We start from the raw sequence: 20,879 nt of genomic DNA, 5'->3' as shown, positions 1-20,879 counted from the left end.
TGCACTTGCATAAAGTGCAGAGGACTTGCAAGAGAAAGATTAAAAATAACAAATGAAAAAAATCAGTTTAGTCAGTAGAAACTTACCTCTTAAAATTCACCAGGTCACCTTCACTTTTACCCTTTTATGTGTAATTTTCATCTATTTTGCATACCCCAATTGAAAGCTTACAGAAGAGCTGTAAAACTAAACTGCGCCTAACAGATTTGATTTCAAAGGGACCGTCATCTAGTTGCTGAAACTCTAACTATAATCCTACCTCCAAATGGTTTGATAGCAACCAGGTGGATGGTAAGAGTTTATAATATACATCAAGTATGAACATTCAGCATGGTAGAGTCTATGTAGAATCTTGGTGTTATGTAAGCGCATGCTTTGATTTTGCGAATCAAGGATTCTTTTATCAGTGTGTACTCTTCATCGTCTGGTATAGAATAAAACCCAAGATAGGCAGTCATATGCTTCAGTGATACAGAATTTATTTAATTTTGCAATAGAACATTTTGTTATACAAAGACTGTAAAAATTAACCTATGCCAACACCTGAGACTACAATTGTGGAGGAAAGTGGAGGAAAACACGTCTTTGAGATTCTTACAGTTCAATTGAAAAACACCTTAGCTAATGTGTAGCTTACGTGTAGGATTTGCAGGTTACCGGCTCTGGTGCCTACTGTATAAAACAGTGATATTTTATGTCAGCAAAGAGGGGCACTATTGTACAAAATGGAAAAGCCATTTATTAGAAAGTCTAACCATTTATTAGGTTTGACTTGCTGAAAAAAGAGCACAGAGAGAGGCAAACTCTTTCTAGGGAGAGTAGTTACTAGGGAACGAACATTGTCTTAATAAAGGAAACCATCCATCCATTCATTTTCTTCCACGTATCCTTTTGATTATTTTGCATATAGGCAGAGAAAAAAAGAACTACTGAAATCACAAATCTACTGCACAAAGTTGATGTGATGCTGTTTTTTATAAGTACATTTTATAACCTCCTGTTGGAAGTCAGTGCTGTTGAGCTGGCATTCACTCCTTCTAAAGGTGTTAAAACAATGTGCCAGAAATTTGGCAGCCTTTCTTCTGCTTGGTAGGAAACTCGCAGCAAACAAACATTCTTGTCTAAATGAAACGCTTTGTTGGCCCATCAGTCAATCTACCCAACCATTCTCCCTAAGAGTGATTTTGTTGTTGCTACTGCAGTGAGATCACACTGCTTCTGACTTCGCTTCTAGCAAAAATCCTCTATAGTTCACCGAAAGAATCTCATTTCTGGTAAATAAAAATTTATTTTGTAAAACTGGGGTAAGCACTATTTTGGTTTAGGTTATTTTGGCAACTTTTTAGCATATTGTATATATTTAAGTCAGCTCTTGTTGTCTGGATGGCACACACTGGACACCACATAGTTAAAAAAATTTAGTTTCTTGAAAGTTCCTTTTCCTCAGTGAGTTTTTTTCATGTAAAATGTGAACTATTATAAACAACAAGAACAAATTCTAGTTAGAACAGACACAGTTAGTTGATGGAAAAGATTTCTCTACTTGTGTTGCAGAAACGTTGCTTTTGTATGAAGATGGCACCTTAAACTTCGTTGCACCAGTTGGAATATAACTGGGTTTTCTTTTAAATTTGACTCACATGATTTACATCCATTATGGTTAGAGTTTGCCCAAAGTTGGGTTTATGAATCAAAATTTGAAGTTAAATGTTTCAGTATCTTCACATATTTCTGTGTTCATTCCAAATTAAAGCTATTTGACTGTTTCCTTCTAAAATTTCTCCACCCAAGGGAACTGCAGTACAACACAGTGAACCAGCATCTACTCAATGGGCTCAAAGGAAGCACTTCCTAAATTAAAAATGAATCACAAATGTTATTTAATAATCAAATAATCAAATATGCATCAAACATGCAATTTAACTATTAATTTTCAATTTAGCTGCAGTCAAGGGGAACTGCTGCTGTAACACTATTTCAGAGTGTGCAATCATACCAGCAAAAGCATTTAAAAATTCTTCTTCATTGCTGTGAGTGGTGGCTCATGTGAAACTAGCTGAAATCAGGCTGATGTGTTACAGTATATACAGTGGGGCAAAAAAATATTTAGTCAGCCACCGATTGTGCAAGTTCCCCCACTTAAAATGATGACAGAGGTCAGTAATTTGCACCAGAGGTACACTTCAACTGTGAGAGACAGAATGTGAAAAAAAAATCCATGAATTCACATGGTAGGATTTGTAAAGAATTTATTCGTAAATCAGGGTGGAAAATAAGTATTTGGTCAATAACAAAAATACACCTCAATACTTTGTAACATAATCTTTGTTGGCAATAACAGGTCAAACGTTTACTATAGGTCTTTACCAGGTTTGCACACACAGTAGCTGGTATTTTGGCCCATTCCTCCATGCAGATCTTCTCAAGAGCAGTGATGTTTTGGGGCTGTCGCCGAGCAACACGGACTTTCAACTCCCGCCACAGATTTTCTATGGGGTTGAGGTCTGGAGACTGGCTAGGCCACTCCAGGACTTCCAAATGCTTCTTACGGAGCCACTCCTTTGTTGCCCGGGCGGTGTGTTTTGGATCATTGTCATGTTGGAAGACCCAGCCTCGTTTCATCTTCAAAGTTCTCACTGATGGAAGGAGGTTTTGGCTCAAAATCTCACGATACTTGGCCCCATTCATTCTGTCCTTAACACGGATCAGTCGTCCTGTCCCCTTGGCAGAAAAACAGCCCATAGCATGATGTTTCCACCCCCATGCTTCACAGTAGGTATGGTGTTCTTGGGATGCAACTCAGTATTCTTCTTCCTCCAAACACGACGAGTTGAGTTTATACCAAAAAGTTCTATTTTGGTTTCATCTGACCACATGACATTCTCCCAATCCTCTGCTGTATCATCCATGTGCTCTCTGGCAAACTTCAGACGGGCCTGGACATGCACTGGCTTCAGCAGCGGAACACGTCTGGCACTGCGGGATTTGATTCCTGCCGTTGTAGTGTGTTACTGATGGTGACCTTTGTTACTTTGGTCCCAGCTCTCTGCAGGTCATTCACCAGGTCCCCCCGTGTGGTTCTGGGATCTTTGCTCACCGTTCTCATGATCATTTTGACCCCATGGGATGAGATCTTGCGTGGAGCCCCAGATCGAGGGAGATTATCAGTGGTCTTGTATGTCTTCCATTTTCTGATGATTGCTCCCACAGTTGATTTTTTCACACCAAGCTGCTTGCCTATTGTAGATTCACTCTTCCCAGTCTGGTGCAGGTCTACAATTCTTTTCCTGGTGTCCTTCGAAAGCTCTTTGGTCTTGGCCATGGCGGAGTTTGGAGTCTGACTGGTTGAGGCTGTGGACAGGTGTCTTTTATACAGATGATGAGGTCAAACAGGTGCCATTCATACAGGTAACGAGTGGGGGACAGAAAAGCTTCTTACAGAAGACGTTACAGGTCTGTGAGAGCCAGGGATTTTCCTTGTTTGAGGTGACCAAATACTTATTTTCCACTCTGATTTACGAATAAATTCTTTACAAATCCTACCATGTGAATTCATGGATTTTTTTTTCACATTCTGTCTCTCACAGTTGAAGTGTACCTCTGGTGCAAATTACTGACCTCTGTCATCATTTTAAGTGGGGGAACTTGCACAATCGGTGGCTGACTAAATACTTTTTTGCCCCACTGTAAACCTCCATCTAGTAATGCAAGGAGCTTAAAATAAGCACTTCACATATTGCTTGGCCCAGCTATGATTACTGAGGCTGTTCTGCTTTTGCCTTAAATCATCTGAGGCCACACTGATATTTCTCTTGATGGTCTGCCTAAGCTGCTGTGGTCAGGGCCTGAACTCATTTTCATGACGGTCATGACTGCCAAGTCCACCAGAATGCCCCAGTTAGGATGCAAACCAAGAACCTTCTTAATTGAAATGGGTTTATGGTTTTAGCCAGTTAAGTTGGTTCAGGCATGTAACCAGGATGCCTCATGGATGAATTCTAGTTGTTTCTGGGAGACACTGCAGAGATTATATTGCCTCAGTGGACTTGAGAACATTGTGGTTCCCCACATTACCAGCTGGAGGAGTTGGTTTGGCGAGAAGGTCTGAAAATATGGCAAAACTGATTTTTTTAAAAGATGCAAATGGTTTTGATCTTTGTTAGTTAGAATGATTATTTAACATGGTCTCTGATGCCAGGATATGGGAGAACAAATGAATAAATATTAATATGAGATATTTTGATTGCTTGAGGTCAGGGTTACCAGTGAGTAGGTCAATGGCACTTTCCTCAGTGTCAGCAAAATGCAAGTAAACTTTCCTTCAGCATCATTTTAGTTGACATATATTTAGCTGAAATATCCATAGTAACTTTGTAATTTAGTTTACATAATCATGGATGTGGTTGAGCTTTACTCGTTTTTCTAAAATAGTCAAAATATGTTTATCTAGAGTTTAGTCAAGGCAAGGCAAGGTTTTAGTTTAAATTATGTTAGATTTGTTTTGTTTCTACATCCTTTAATCATTTTGATGATTCAAACAAAATAAATGAAAGATATTTTAGACCGTGGAAAAAAAACTACTAAACTGGAACACCAGTGTTTGCTTTGACAGATGCTACAGATCTCTGCAGAGACCTTTAAAATGGAGAACTGTTTACGTATGCAATCCTCTGACTTGAACACATCATCTAGTTTATCCATAATGTTTCTGAGGGAGACATAAAACAAGTTTTCTTTGTCAAATTTTGTTTTCATGTTTGCTGAATTTCCTTTGTGGAAAAACAGGTATTCAAATAAAATTGTTTTATTTTAACTTTATAATTAACAATATTAATACTGTTGTTATGTAAGCTTAAAAACTATTTCAACACACAGACTGTCACCATGTAAAATGTGAATCCCTTTAGCAAAAAGTTAAAATTTTTTGTCTTCTGATAATATCAAAGAGTAGTTGAATATAGTAAATAACAGTTATTAACAATAAATATCAGTAAATGCTGGTGTTACTGAACAGTTTTCAAAAGCTCAGTAGTACACAAACTCGATAGATAGCATCATTTGCTTAATTTAATTAATTTAAGTTTATGTTACTTTTTAAACATTAAAACCAAGAGCTTTATGTGGAGGTGTATATCATTATTATTATTATTATCATCATCATGTGTGGAAGTATAAAAAGCTTTGTCTTACCAGTGTTGAGGTCCTTGTACTCGTGAGAGAAGTGCTCGTTCTGATGAACCCACTCCCCATTGCATTTGAAGAAGATCTGTAAGGCAGGCACAGCTCGACAGCGCAGCTTGATAGGGTTACTTTTGACAATGTAGGCATCCTCCGGCTCCTGGATGAAGTGGGGCAGGGTGCCCTGTACCGAAGGTACAGCATCTGGTTGAGCATCACCTGTGGCACCACCTATAACACAAAACCCTGGTTACTTCACCATCCTAGTTGTTTCTTTAAGGGGAAAAAATAAGAGCAGAACAGGTAGTCTGATGGAAACAAAGACATCATAGTTCTGGTATCAGGTGGAAACGCAATTTAGCAGTGAAAAAATTCAAGTGCATTTTATTTTACAAACAAGACGATAACAGCAACTGCTTTCAGATTTAAAACGATTGCTCAGTGGACAGTGTTTTGAAATCGGCATTCATCAAAAGCTAACATATTGTAGAAAAGCAGAGTACACACAGAGCACAATTCATCCCCATCCGAGCAAAACTCTTCTTCTCAGAGCAATTTGCAGATGAATGAAATCAGAGCGGAACAAGTGGAGAGGAATTAGGAGGGGACTGATTACCCAAATTGTGGCTGTGGAGTCTGAATACATCTTATCTCAGCCACAAGGCCTGGATTTTAGTCGACACAAAAACAGCCTTTGTGCTGGCGCCAGCGTGCCCCTGTGTTTAACGACAATTCACAGCAGGTTACTCTTTTTTTCTGTTTTGTTTTGGTGGTGGGGAGACTGTGACAGTTCATTGATCTAAGTGCACTATTAAAATCGTGGACTCTTACACTTCATATGTATTTTTTTTTCCTTCGAAGAAAGGTTCTAGACTCACATTTTGTCATTTGGCCATCTCTTCTGGGTAAAGCACAGTGAGTTCTGTGGGCTGGGACAATGGGGAACAGGATGTTTGTGCTCCTGCCATCCCCGGGATCCTTCTCAGAATTACACCTCAGTCGAATCAAGACAGCTCCAGCTAAGCTATTCAGTGCCATAAAAGCCAATGAGAGCTATTATGCCCCGCTATCAAATCCAATCCTGTCCCTTGAAATCGAATCTGCACTCTCACCACTTCTCTCAATCAATGTTGCCCTTGTTAAATGGGTAAATGAATGGATGCGGGTGTATAGAAGAGCCACACATAAAACAAACAGACAGGGAGGTAAATGACTGGAAATTATACAGTTTGCTGACATTTCTCAGTATAGTATGTCTCTATCATAATACTATGACATGTACTTCCTTTAAGTAGTCATATCACCGTTATATCCTCAACACACCTTAAAGTAATTACAGAAACAAGGCACATGATGATTTCAGATCCAATCATTGATCAGCTGGCATATTTATGTGATGTGTTAATCCATATTCAGTCATGGCCCTCAGATGTATTTTGTGCTGTAAAAGCTTGGAAATAATACAGAACTATGGGCATAACATTTACACATAAATCTTTTCTGATTTGTTTAACTGTAACATTCACTTTTAGAGTGTTTTCAATAACTTCTTAATTTGCCTTTTTTTTAAAATTTTCATGTAAAGTTTTAATTCTGTATAAAGCTAGCTTTAAACACTTTCATAACTACGTAGGAGCATTTTTAGCATGGTTAAGGTGGAGGGTGGTTTTTGAAAAAATAGTTGTTTTCAGGTTCATCTAAAAAAAATTGAAAAATTTAATTAGAAAAATCTGAAAAAAAAATCAAATTTTGCCCTTTAATGGAACTCACAAACTCAATACCTCAAATTATTGTAATATTGAATTATTGCTATTCAAACAGTATAAATACCATGGATATTTCAATCTAGTTCAGTACACACAGCCACAGCCATGGGAAAGACTGCTGACTTTACAGTTGTTCAGATGATGATCATTGACACCTTCCACAAGGAGGGTGAGCCAGAGAAGGCCTTTACTAAAAAGGCTGGCTGTTTGCAAAGTGCCACAGTATACTAACGTAAACCTGACTGGAAGAGAAAATGAAAATGAAAAGAACCAGAAAAGAACTTGTCTGTGACTCAGTATTCCAAAGTCCTCTTTATTTGGAAACTAGTGACTACAAGTCTGGAGAATGAATGGAGAAGCACATAATCCAAGGTGTTTGAAGTCCAGTGTGCAGTCTGTAATGATTCCCATGCCATCTGCTGGTGTTGGCTGCTCCAATGTATGTTATCAGGCCAAAAGTCAATGCAGCCATCTACCAGGAGCATTTCATGTTTCCATCTGTTGACATGCTTTATGGAGATGCGACTTTGCTTTTCCAACAGGATTTAGCAAAAACTGAACCAAATGCTTTTCTGACCATGATATTGCTGTGCTTAATCAGCCAGCCAATATGCCTGACCTGAACCTCATACATACTCTATCAGGCATTCTCAAAAGGAAGATGAGAAACACCTGACCCAAATATACAGACAAGCTCAATCTTACACAGGTGTTCAACTAATAGTAAACTACAAAGAATGACATCAAAAAAGAAAATGAAAAAATGAAATAGTAAAAATAACTAATAAGAAAACTTACATAAAAAATATCCCATCATGGTCAAATACTTCCATTTTGTCACAATACAGTTACAAAAAAACCACGATGCCACAGGGTCCTCCACGAGCACTGATGTGTGAAGAGTTAAGAGTGTGGCCTGTCTCTCACTGCTAGACCCAGTGCATCATTGCACTAAAGCCAGAGGGTATCACAAGCAGCTTTGACAGAACACAAGTATTTAATGCCCTGGGACAGACAACAGGCTATAATGCCAGTATATTAATATATTGTAATGGAGTATTGCTGTGTTTTGCAGTGTTAAAGTGAGATGCCACGGGAATATTCAGGATCTTTTTTTTGTATTTTTCTTCTGAGCTCATTTTTGCAGTGTAAATCAAACCGTACTGACATTTTATTACGTGGATCCCCAGTGTGACATAACTGTCCTTAAAATAGGTCATGCTTAAATTCAAAAGAGTACATGACTGAAAAGTAATAACTGTGAACAAATCTCAAGTTTTTTTTTTTTAATTAACTGTAATATTTTCCTACAGTTTAGCCAAACACAATTACTAATGAAAATCGATAGAAAAGACTTATTTAATCATATGATGTCTTGATATATAACTCAATGTGTAACATTTAACCCTGTGATATTTCATCTTAGGCTACGTCTACACGTACACGAAGAACACTCAAAAACGAAGGAAAACGCTGCTAGGAACATACCAAAGCAACCGGTGGCGATATATTCCTAACCGTGTAGGAATGTTGGCCAATCAGAAGTCTAGAAGCCTGGGTAGGAAAGAGTAAACAAAGATGGCGCATAGAAGCAGAAAGGAGTCCTGTGTGGAGGGACAGTAACTGTGTGTGTATATGTAAGCATTTAAAAACTACAGTAACAGTATTTTGTCTAAGTTAGGGTGACCAACCGTCCTGTTTTCCCCGGACATGTCCACTTTTCACGTTCTGTCCGGGGTGTCCGGGAGGATTTTCAAAATTGATGAAAATGTCTGGGTTTTTCTATAGGCCTACAGAGGAACCATATGTGTGATGTCATCCCTGAGCTGATGCTTTGTGAGTGCTTCTTCTGCGCTCACAGATCGGACAGACAGCGCGCAGCCGTGCGCCTGATGATTTTTAAAAGATGTCAAAGTGCAAGTGGAGCTTTTCAGATAAACTGCAAAATAAATTTCCCTCGTACGGTCCCGGTAATTTTTCTTATAAAGATGAGGCCTTATTTCTGTACCGTTATTTAATTCCAGAGGTTTTTGAGTAATTTTTTTTGCCCTTGTTGACTTGTAAAAGCCTATGTGACATTTTTGTTTCACCATTCATTAACCGCACAGAGAAGGCATTGTTTAAATGTGTTAAACATTTCTTTAAGCAAACAGTATTATTCTTCATGTTCTTCATGAATGGGCCAAGAGTCCTCTTTTTTGGAAATCTAAATATGGTCACCCTAGTCTAAGTCCACCATTGTAGAAATCCATTTCACTGAAACAAGTGCATAGTGTGACGTCAAAAAAGGCGCACACCTTTGACGCTGCATTTTCTCCGTTTTCCTCGTCCACACGTAAATGCAAAAATTGAGTTTTCAAAAATCTCCACCCTGGCAGGAGTTTTAAAAAATCTCAGTTTTCAGTGACCGAAAACGCTGTTTATGCTTTTGCACCTTTGCAAACGCATAGAAAAATCTGCGTTTTCAAAAATACCCGGATATGTTTGGACATAGCCTTAGTCATCTTTGGTGATAGCCCATGGAGCTAACAAATATATGTTATCGGAATATAAAAGTCATTTCTTAAAAACAGGAGACAAAGACAGCGTTTATTCTAACAGACATACATCAAAAACTACATCCCCCCCCCCCCCAGAATGTTTCTTTGCTCATCTTCAGAACATAGTTAGGACCTAAGGCTGGGGTTTTCAATAGTGATAACCTAGACCTCACAGGGTTAAAGCATCCAATTCAAGTCAAGCCACTTTCCTTTCCTAAACCTACCCAAGAATATATTAATAACCTTGTAACTGGAAATATACTCATGTCCAGTTTAAAATAGATACATAAATAATTAATAGTGATGGCCAAAGATGCCAAACTTAAAGCATCAAGGGGTGATGCTTTCATAGCATATTTTTCTTTATAGTCATGCAAATAGACTGTGCTTTAAAATGACTTGGAAGTGTATGGCCAGGTCTGACTTTGTAATGAAAAACATGAAAGAATCAACACAAGCAATTTTTCCCATAATCACTGACTGACAGGATGAAAATATTCACGCAGGACTACTTTCAGATGGAGATTAGATTATTTCTTGTGGCTATGTAGTGGTGGAACGACAAAGAAAAAACTGGATGATGCGTCTGTAGGAAATCAATTTAGCATAATTGTGCAGTGAAACTCAACCCAGTGCACATTTCATAGAAAATGGAAACTTCTCTTATGTTTAATTCTCTTCCAAATTGCTTTTATATACATTGACTTTAAAACATTATTTGCATATCCCTGTCATACATGAATTTATAGACCAAACAACAAAGAAAAAACACTATACCAGAACAAAGCCATACTGCAACGAACCCCTGATGTTTGAAAAGCTCAGTCAGATCACCAATTTGAGATTACGTTTTTCTCTCAGAGGGATATCAGTCATTCTTTGTCCATATAGCATTTGACAACATGTGGAGGCAAGCTATTACACGAGCTGACACAAGCTGGTTTCCACAGACATCTTCTTTTTCTATCATGGAGCAAGTTATTATAACACTTTGGTGGTAATTATCCTTTTCATTTTTAGGTAAACTGTTCGATTTTTAAATGAATACTTTGCCTGACGTAGTGTGATTCAATTTTTTTTGTTGACACCTGCCAATGACAGTACCTTCAAAAGAACAATCAAGACACTGACTAACTGTGGAGGCCTACCCTCAAATGGGTATTTTTTTCTTTTTTGGGGGCTGAGAATTTATTATTTTGGAAAAATACAAAAGAAAAAGAAATCTATTAAATGAGCATCTGGTCTTGCATTGTCATTATCAGTTTATAACTTTGAAATCTCAATAATAAATCAAAGAATCTCATAGAAAATGTCATACTGCTCTGGCACCATGAAATAATGTTACCTGTTCAGAAATACATACATGGTAGTTGGGTAACAAGGTAGAAAAAACAAGGTCATAATATGTAAATAGCAAGTTATTACCACCTAAATGCCAAAGTAATAGTCAAATAATATTTGCATCAACAGTAGTTATACCAGACTAATATTACCTTGAAATTCATGAAGCAGCAAGCAAGTATTACTATTATTAGTAGTATTACGATAACAATGAAACTAATCCTACCTTCTGTCCCTACCATTTTAGTATAGTATAAATAAGTGGTATGCTTACAAGTGGTGTGGCTAAATAATGGCAACTATTAACTCAAATGCAATTTTGAGAAAAAAAACCTTGTGAACAGGAAGGTGACTCGTTTAAGAAGCTGATTACAGCAGCAGCCAAGAAAACAATGTGTGCATAATGTCCCCTCTCTGATTCATATTATTTTTCTCAATTTTTGGAACTTAAACTGAGGAATTACATAATCTTAAAAGATTAGCATGTTTATGCACCATCAATCAAGAATGCCTTTGTTAGATTTTCAACATTTTGCATTTTGGAGGAGGGTTTCTTTCAGTTATATCTACCTCAGCAAATATGCATAGAAAATTAAAGATAGAATTTATAAAGTTCCAGTTTTATTCAGATTTTTCTAAACAGATTTAGTCTTTAACAACATTAAACAGTTAAAAATGATGGCAGTAGTGTGATGGTCTGTTGCTATTTTACTGCTTCAGAACCTGAACAACCTCTCATAACTGATGAAACAGTGAATTGTGCTGAAATTCATCAGCCATCAGTTCATGCCACGAAGCTCAAGCACAGGAGCACGATCCATAACACACCAGCAAACCCAACTCTGAATGACTAAAATGCAATAAAATGACAATTACTATACTTTATACGCAAAAAATCTTTCAGTGTTTTGTAACAGCATAACAGCATAAATCTGGAACACAAACCCTTCTGATCATATCACGTCTTTTGCAAATTCAACAATTCCTCCTTGGCCTTACAGTCCAACTTGTGCAATACCAGAATTTTCAGTATTTAAAATATAGCACAAATGTATATCTTTTTGCTATTTTACAAAAAAAATCTTTGTTTTTGTCACAAATTGTTAAATGTTGACTCCGTTTTAAAAGACAAAATAAATAAATCCCAAAGTCCAAACTTTTGTCAGACCCTATATTCATCCCAAGCTCCCCCCTAAGTGGATGTAGTGGCTTCATAATTGGATTGACTCAAAATTGTATCAAAAGCTTCTTAAATACTAACAAAAAAAAAAAAAAAGAAATCTATGACTAGTTGTACAAGTCCGATTTCAGCTGACTTATAAAGCCAACAATAATCTGTCCACATGAGAGAAAACTAATTTTAGGGGTTACAAGCCAAAAATGCTGAGAACCACACACAAATCTGACCCAAGTTGGACACATGCAACACATTTTTGTATGATGCGTTGCACAGCAAGTCATACATCAAAAGACCGAATGGGGAAATTATCTTAGGAGAGTGTTGATCATTCCTTCAGTAGAGTACTTAGACAGAGAATCACTGATTTAGTTTTTCTGTACATGGTGTCGACATGGGTTACAAGCTAACCACATCTATTTTTAATGAGTCTTGAAAGAATTCCAGATTTTGTCAATGTATTTCTCATTTTAAGATTCCAAAAAGGTTTGATTTTTTTGTTAGTCTGTACAATTACTAATAGGAATTCTAAATCTTGCATTCATTAGACAGGCATCATCAGTAACCACTGTTATGGAAAGTTATTTTTTATTACAAATCTCTTCTTTGACTGTTAATTATTGATGATGAATGTGGAAAAATGCTGCCCAGAAATAAAGAAACAAGCTTTTATTAGTTTTACACATTTATATGGACACATAATAAAACTGAAACTGAGAAACAGTGGCCCGGCATCATTTAAGTACCGTGATAACACATGTAATGGTTAAGGCATGTAACCCTCCTCCATCCACCACCTCCCTTGCCACTGAGCAGCCCTGCTCTAATCAGCTAATTGCTGCTATGATGAATAAAAATAGTATGACACTGGAGAGCTCAGCCATGCTTCTTCTTTGATTTTTTTCTTTCTTTCTTTTCTTCCTTTTTTTCACATTGCACAGCAACTAATGATGTGCCGTGTCCTTTTCCCTTAATGTTTAAACATTAACACATTCAAAGGTAGCAGATAATTGGAACAAGGTGACAATCCACGCTCCATAAACCTGGAGCCGCGGTGTTGGCCGCTCCACCCATGATGGATGCTCATAAATATCAACCTTAATGAAGGAAATGACTGCGACGCCAATAAGTCACTTATTTCCTCATTATGCTGGTTAATTTTAACACTGCCTCTAAAACGCTCCCTCACCCTGTTTGTTGCCAGTCACAGGTTTCCACCTGACTTGGCATGGGACTCAGTGCAGTGGACCTGCAGCTGATAAATGCCCCGGGTATCAATCTGCATACAGAGATGCAGACAAAATGGCACCAGGACTGCTGGCACACACTGCCTGACAATGCCTCAGAGCCAGGGGACCGTGTTGAACAAAAACAGATTTAAATCACCAATCTCTCAGAAACATGCAATCAGTGGTACATGCTGGGAAGGCCTGAGACAGGACAGAATGTAATGGTGTAGTGAACAGACATGGAGCAAAAGAAGAGCAGTTTTGGATTTGTACGACAATGACTACTAAACTTTTTTTTTAATGGAAACAATGCTATGATCATCACATACCAAATCACAAACAACATTAGCTGTTTTAAAACTACAACTTCGAGAGAATCATGCTGGGGTGACTTCCACAGTTGTCTGTTCTTACTTGTGGCACACAGCAGATGTGTTCGCAGTAGTAGAAATACCCCCGTTCTCACAGGACAATGACAAAACATCACACAACTCCAGCTTGCTGGCACTGGATATAACAGAAAATTATTTGAGCCATTCACACATCAGCATAGTCCAAAATCATATGGTCTTTCTACGAGACAGGTTAAAGACTGGCTCACGTCCCATCCAACTGCTTCAGACATCTGTGTTCCTACATGAGCCTCTGTCGGGCAAGTTCTTGAACAGTTCATGTTATGCCTATATTATAGTTCCTTCACGGGCTGACCCAATGAAGGAAGCCCATTGTGGACACTCTTTCAATGATGAGGATGTACATATCCTGGACAGGGAGGAACGCTGGTTTGAGCGCGGAGTCAAGGAGGCCATTTACGTGAAAAGGGAAAGACCATCTCTGAATCGAGGAAGGGGCCTAAGGGTACATCTTTCGCCATCTTACAATGCTGTGACTGCAGCCATTCCCCAAATCTCTGTGAATGGTACTCATGGTACTTAATTAAGTTTAAGGATTAAGGAACTGACCTCCCAGCCCATTGTTCCTTCACTAGGCTGGTTTCAGTCTTTATGCAAATGTACTGTTTATAAGGTTGGGGAAACCTGCAGTCAGCTGAGACTGAAGAAGTCACTTGGATGAGTGACGAAACGTTTCTCCCACAAAACGCTATGTCCAGATGAACAGAATCAACTTTTAGAGAATTACGATATAGATTTTTATTTTTTTTACCTCTCTACACAACATAGGAACTTAGCTATGGCTAAGGTTGATGTCATCACCAATGATGACAGAATGTGGAGGTGAAATGTGATTAATTTAACTTGTTGTTGCAATATGATAATATGATTCATAATGAATCAGAATAAACAGTAAGGGGACAGTTTAAGGCCTTGCATTCAGTTCACTGCGTGCCATACACTGAACAAGGCTGCTGACAAAATTGACAAACAGAAACTTTGTTGAACTTTGGTGCAATGTCCTAGTGTTACACACATCATCTGAAAGAAACTTTACAATGTGATGGAGTTGGTTGGCTTGTTTGTTTTTGTGGAGTTTGCTGCTTCACTCCACTGCACTCCATCACACCATGTGTGTATGAAGTTTTAACTCTCTACTTTACCTTGGTCTTGCCACTGGATTGACAGCCACCTTTAGTATCAGTTGGAAACTGTACTAAAACAGACCTAGAAAGAGAAGAATTCCTGAAAAATCAAGCTGACAGCACTTATGCTTTTCCTTCTTGGGCCTCCTGCCTGTGTTGGACATCAATATCTCACACAGCGGCTCCACAGCCCTAGTCCTTTGAAATCACATTCTTCCGTGCACATCCATGAGATCACTAGGGACTTCTCATTCTTTTTTTTCCAAGAAAAAAAGTAGGAGGGCAAGCATGAGGAGTGTCAGCAGTGTGGGTATCAGGCTTTACATGGTGAGCACCCTCTCAGCCTTTCAGCAGGAGTCCAACTCATTTGAAAGGCAGGGAGTCAGGAGATGTCAGACTAATCCTTGACACTAAAGGAGAAAGAGGGGCTGGACAAAAAAAATGCAGGAAAAGGCTTAGCACACGGCAGGACTGAGAGACCGCTGAGTGAACTCCAGAACATAGGTGCCTAAGACACTGAAAGGCCCGGTCGAAAAACGATCCAAATCTCACATACACCCATTTATAATACTTTGGGACAAATTCACTCTCACTCTAACCTCAACATGAGCCCTAAGACGAATCTACTGTCTGCCTTTTCCTAAAACATTTTGAGGATAAATATGTGGTTTTGATTTATTCCAGCACAGTATGAAAGTCAACAGAAATGCTTGAGATAAAAGCATAATCTATCAAAGCACATTTGTTACATTTTTCATCAAAGCGAGTAGATGTATGATTCCATAATAACGTGGTTGTGAGCAGCCATACTCCCATACTTATGCATTCAAGTAACTGTATGAAGCTATATTTTTAGAAAGGAGTTGAGTGAAAACAGCAAACCTTGCAAGAGAATCATCCCATTTATTTTTAATTATTGCTTGGTTTTCTAGCTTTATTCTTTGATGTATAACATTGTTCATTAGCAATCTCTCATGGCTCATTCATTCAACTGACTGATCATTGTTATGTCTAAATTCACTGCTATAACACAATGCGGAAAACTAGTAAAACAAATCTCTCCAAAATTCTAAAACAAATCTAAATATATTGTATATTTTGTATATTATACTCCTTATTGTATATAAATATACAATAAGGAGATTAAATGTAAACTGACTACATGTATTGTGGTATAGGTTTGGTGGTAAAGATTATCTCTATTTGTCCTTGTGGCAGTAAGGCTGAAACAGATGTTAGAGACAATGTTACACTCCCATAAGTGGTGCAGAGGGTGGTCAGGATCCATTAATTATCCACCACCATTCACCACAGCCACAGTCCTTTGGATGACCTGTGTGTCTGGAAGACCACGGAAGACAACTAAAGTAGATGATTGCAGAATTCTTCCTTAGGTTAAAGAAGAAAAAAACAAGCCTTGACAACATCTATCCAAGTCAAGAACAGTGTGCAGGGTGTATTTGTCATCGGTCAAACATGCTGAGACCAATGTTGTGGCATTGGCATATTTGGCTGCCAATAGAACTGCGTTATTAGGGCTTATTAATAAGGTGACTTCTGAAAGAAGCAGCAGGATGAACTCTGAAGCGTACAGAGCTATACTCTCTGCTTAGATTCAGCCAAATGCTGCAAAACTTATTGGAAACTGCCTCACAATGCAAATGAAGAATGAGCGAGTGTGTACATTAAAAGCAACCCAGGAAAGAGGGGAACATGGCATCGTTTACTGCCCATGGGTTCCAGACTTCAGGCAGTCATTCACTGTTACTTAGATACAATGATGTACAGAAGCCACCCCTCATTTCTTATATTTTGCTTTTGATTCAGTTCAGCTAAATACTTTGTCCCACAAGGAGAAATTAGTTTAACAACAGGGACAACAAGGGCAACTTACATGGGCACACATACCCAATGAGATAAGAATAAGAAAAAAAATTGTCTGAATAAATATAAATAAAAATAAAAATATAAATAAAAACAATAAAATGGCAATAAAAATAACAACAACAGTGGCTATTTGCTGTTAAGGAGCAGGGTTGCAAGGAGAAAGAATTTCTTGAAATTTTTAAAAGTGGTCCTAAGCAAAAGTTCTCCAGGCTTCCTGAAGGCCTTTCAAAGCTTTGTCAGGGCGGTTTTAAAAACACTTCTCATATGTATAATTAAAGTTGTCTGCCCAATAACCTTGCTGGGTTTGAATTCAAGCTGAAAGTCACATCTTGATTGTTTGAGGTAAAATCCACTATGGTGGTTTTCAGAGGCCAAAATAAAAAATAAAAAATAAAAAAAATAAATGTTGTTGAGCATTGAGTTGTCAGTAACATTTGGGATCACTTCTGCCCCATCATCAGTGTCAAACAAATCAAAATAATGACTGCAAAAACCAATTTTTGTGATACAAATTACCAGACACTATACCCTAAAACATAATGAATAACTACACTTCCTGAGAGTTGCCAAAAAATCCAAAGTTATACAGTATGTCACTCATTAACACCAGTTGACACAACAGCAAGCAACTGAGCAGCGAGCTGTGCACTGGTAATTAACTCTAAAAGAGGAGTTGGTGTTAGAATCTTCAGCCTGAGTTTGATCAAGAGGTGTAAAAGCATCAAGAATGATCATGAAGTTGTTCTGGCAGCAAGCATCGAGCAGAAAAGTGTGAGTAAGTTGCGCTGACAGAAACAATGATGAAAGTACCATTGTGGGTGAAAGCACAGAAATGATGCTCTGTGAATTTATTTACCTGGAGTGGATCAAGTAAATCTTCATTATTACAATTCCAATAATGCTTATTGTAATAAATGTAGAGTGGGACAATGTTATAACAACTACAACATTAGTCTCTTTAACAGACTCTGACATCATTGTTTTCAGGCCCCCTCATCTTCATGTTGCTTCAGTCTTCAAACTGTCCTTTTTGCTAAAGCATATAGTTAGGGCTGGATCAGGTGACCCTGAATCCTCCCTTAGTTATGCTGCAACAGCTGTAGGCTGCTGAGCAGCCTACATGTGTTATTAATCTCTGGCTCTGTTCCACAGCATGTTTTTATCCTGTCTTCCTTCTCTCTCCCCAACCGGTCGCAGCAGATGGCCCCGCCCCTCCCTGAGCCTGGTTCTGCCAGAGGTTTCTTCCTGTTAAAAGGGAGTTTTTCCTTCCCACTGTCGCCAAAGTGCTTACTCATAGGGGGTCATTTGATTGTTTGGTTTTTCTCTGTATGTATTATTGTGCGGGCGACCGTGGCTCAAGAGTTGGGCGTTTGTCTTGTAATCGGAAGGTTGCCGGTTCGAGCCCCGGCTCCGACAGTCTCGGTCAATGTGTCCTTGGGCAAGACACTTCACCCGTTGCCTACTGGTGGTGGTCAGAGGGCCTGGTGGCGCCAGTGTCCGGCAGCCTTGCCTCTGTCAGTGCGCCCCAGGGTGGCTGTGGCTACACTGTAGCTTGCCATCACCAGTGTGTGAATGGGTGGATGATTGTGTATAGTGTAAAGCGCTTTGGGGTCCTTAGGACCAAGAAAAGTTCTATACAAATACAGACCATTTACCATTTACCATTGTAGAGTCTACCTTACAATAAAAAGCACTTTAAGGTAACTGGTGTGTTGATTTGGCCCTGTATAAATAAAATCGAATTGAATTGAGCTGAACTGAGTTCAGGATTGTGGGTATTTTTTTTTTACACACAGCTCATTTAAGGTCCTACCACAGCACTGCAATCAGGTCAAATTCTGAACCATACCAACACCTTGACTCTTTTCTCCTTCAGCCTTTGTTGTAGATTTGTTGCTGTGGTTGGTATCATTGTGACGCTGTATCTCCCAACTTCAGTCAAGGTTTAGCTTCACATTTGAGTCTAGAAAATTTTGGCATATAGAGGAGCTCATAGTAAGATACTTAGGCCCCAGTAGCCGACAAACAAGCCCAATTCATTTCACACGACTGCAGTGACACAGCACTGAATGCAGCTAAAACACCTATTAAACCACTTTACTATCTTTACAATGTATACTTCTGTATCCCTATGCACACTGCACAGAGTATTTAAGAGGGGTCATCTAATCACAAATATCATGACACATAACAGGTTTGGGAAAAAGTGTCATAACAGCTAATCTAAACCCGTAACAAGCAGCCTTAGACTCTTTTTATTTAACATATATTTAGCAGCACTTTTTCATAAAACTGACTCTTGGGCTCAGTTATTGATTTCTGTGGTTTCTTTTATTTATGTTTTCTTTATTTTATGATGAAATCGGATTTGTTTGAATCCTTTGGCCTCCTGACAGTGAAATGAGCCAGTTAAAATTTTACTTTTTGGTTCAGTGCCATAAAACTTTAAGCCCTTTAGGAGACTTTTTCAGGAAAATGACACTATAAAAATGGACACAGTCATCAGTTTACAAACAAAATGGGAAGTTAATGACCTTAATTAATCTTAGCCATAAACAAGCCCCAGTCCTAATAATGTTCCTTAAGAATTGTTGGTTATTTGTCTACCTATCTATTATTAAAAATCCAAAATGTCATTATCTAAGTACAACAAGCCAATAAACAGTCAATAAACAGGATGTACAAGGTCGTTTTTTTTATGTACACAAGAAAGCAGATTTGGAAAAAAAAAAACAACTTAAAGCAGCAAACAGTTGAGTTTTCTTCTTCTTTCATGTGCAAGGTGGTCTGTCAAAGCTAAGGGGGATGAGTCTCTTTGTGGGTGAAGACACTATAGCATGACACTGTCAAACAATATCTGCACTCTAGCACACCATGCCCCACCCCACCAGTACACTTCACAGTAAAGTGGTATATATTGCATGTAATCAATTTCAAAAGGTTCAGTGGTATAAAAAACAATTACACAGCACGCGTGTCCACTGTCATGCAACAAGTGAGGCAACAGTTTGAGAGGTGGGCTCCCCAGTGATTACAGTGCATAGATCTGGAGCTGTGTCAGTTATAGGTTGTATCTGTTAGATGCTTCAGTTACACCAGGGGCCCAAGCAGCCTTACAGGCCTGATTGACTGAGACAGCCTCTGACAGTTATTGACAGGCTGCTGAACTTCCCGGAAAGGGCAACAGAGAGAGAGAGAAAGAGAGTGGAAAGCAAATCCCCACGTTGGGTCTCTTCACTGATCCTGTTTCTGCTCTCCCTCCAAGTGGGATGTTTTCTTTTATATTACCTGAAGATGTTTTTGTGGACTGATAGGTAGATATCGTCTGTTTATTAAATATCTAATATCTGCCACTCATAACATCCTCCAGTGTGTTAGGATGCCTGGGTCGTAGACCCAGGGTTTTGAGTTTATTATATTATTTATCATTTCTAGTCTTTGGTTTCTTTGTTAGAGTTCTGTCTTATGGTTTATGTCTCTGTGTTCTCTAGGTGCTCTGTCTCCCCTGTCAGCTGTATCCCCTTGTCAAGTTTGTGTCTCTGTGTTATGTTTCCTGTTTTACTTTGAAAGTCCGTGTCTCATGTAAATGCGTCTGGTTTTGCTTCCTTTGTCTCGTTAGGCCTGATTTGCCCCAGCTGTTTCCCTCCTGTTACCCATTCCCTGATTGCTCCCTCTGTGTATTTAAGCCCTGTGTTTCTCTGTGTCCGTGTCGCGATCTACTCTTGTCTACCCTCGCCAATGTTGTGTGTTTTGGTTTTTCCTGCCTGCGTTAATGTTTGTATTTTGGAAGTTTGTTACTTTGAGTTCAGCATTAAAGCTATTTTTAAGTTCACCTTTTGTTTCTGTGAGTCTGCATTTTGGGTCCTTTTCCTGCCTGCACACAGCCCTCACATAACACAGTGATACTCCTATTCTGTGGCCATATATAAAAAAACAGCAATAACACTTGTCTCTCTCTCTGTCTGTCTCTCTGTCTGTGCATTGCTTTTTTTTTTTTTTGATTCATTGACTTCAGAACATTAAGAAAAGAGCTTCACAAACTTGTTGTCTCTGCTAAAATAGTTGCAATAAAACAGTTGTAACATCTTCCATTATTGCGAGCTTAAACCCACCGGTTTAAGCTAGCCTTCCAAACAAATTAGATCTTAACTTTTCCCCAGTTCGCGCTTGTGCCACACCACCATCTGTAATGATAACTGTATTTTCTTTGCTCCTTTATTGTTA

At 38.6% G+C, this 20,879-nt stretch overlaps 1 protein-coding gene across 4 annotated transcripts in view; it reads right to left on the bottom strand.

The window, feature by feature from the left end:
- unc5db (unc-5 netrin receptor Db) overlaps window positions 1-20,879 on the bottom strand; it is a 284,478-nt gene that overhangs the window by 172,391 nt on the left and 91,208 nt on the right. For all 4 annotated transcript variants that reach the window (XR_014877264.1, XM_085180735.1, XM_085180733.1 and 1 more), the window contains exon 2: window positions 5,191-5,409. Coding sequence is in view for 3 of the 4 variants with exons in the window: in XM_085180735.1 (XP_085036861.1) it covers window positions 5,191-5,409 (219 nt within the window). In the remaining variant the exon portion in view is untranslated. The remainder of the gene's footprint in view (window positions 1-5,190; window positions 5,410-20,879) is intronic.

Source organism: Neolamprologus multifasciatus, chromosome 12, assembly GCF_963576455.1.
Source record: "Neolamprologus multifasciatus chromosome 12, fNeoMul1.2, whole genome shotgun sequence".
NCBI lineage: Eukaryota > Metazoa > Chordata > Actinopteri > Cichliformes > Cichlidae > Neolamprologus > Neolamprologus multifasciatus.
This window is presented reverse-complemented; position numbering and strand designations above follow the sequence as displayed.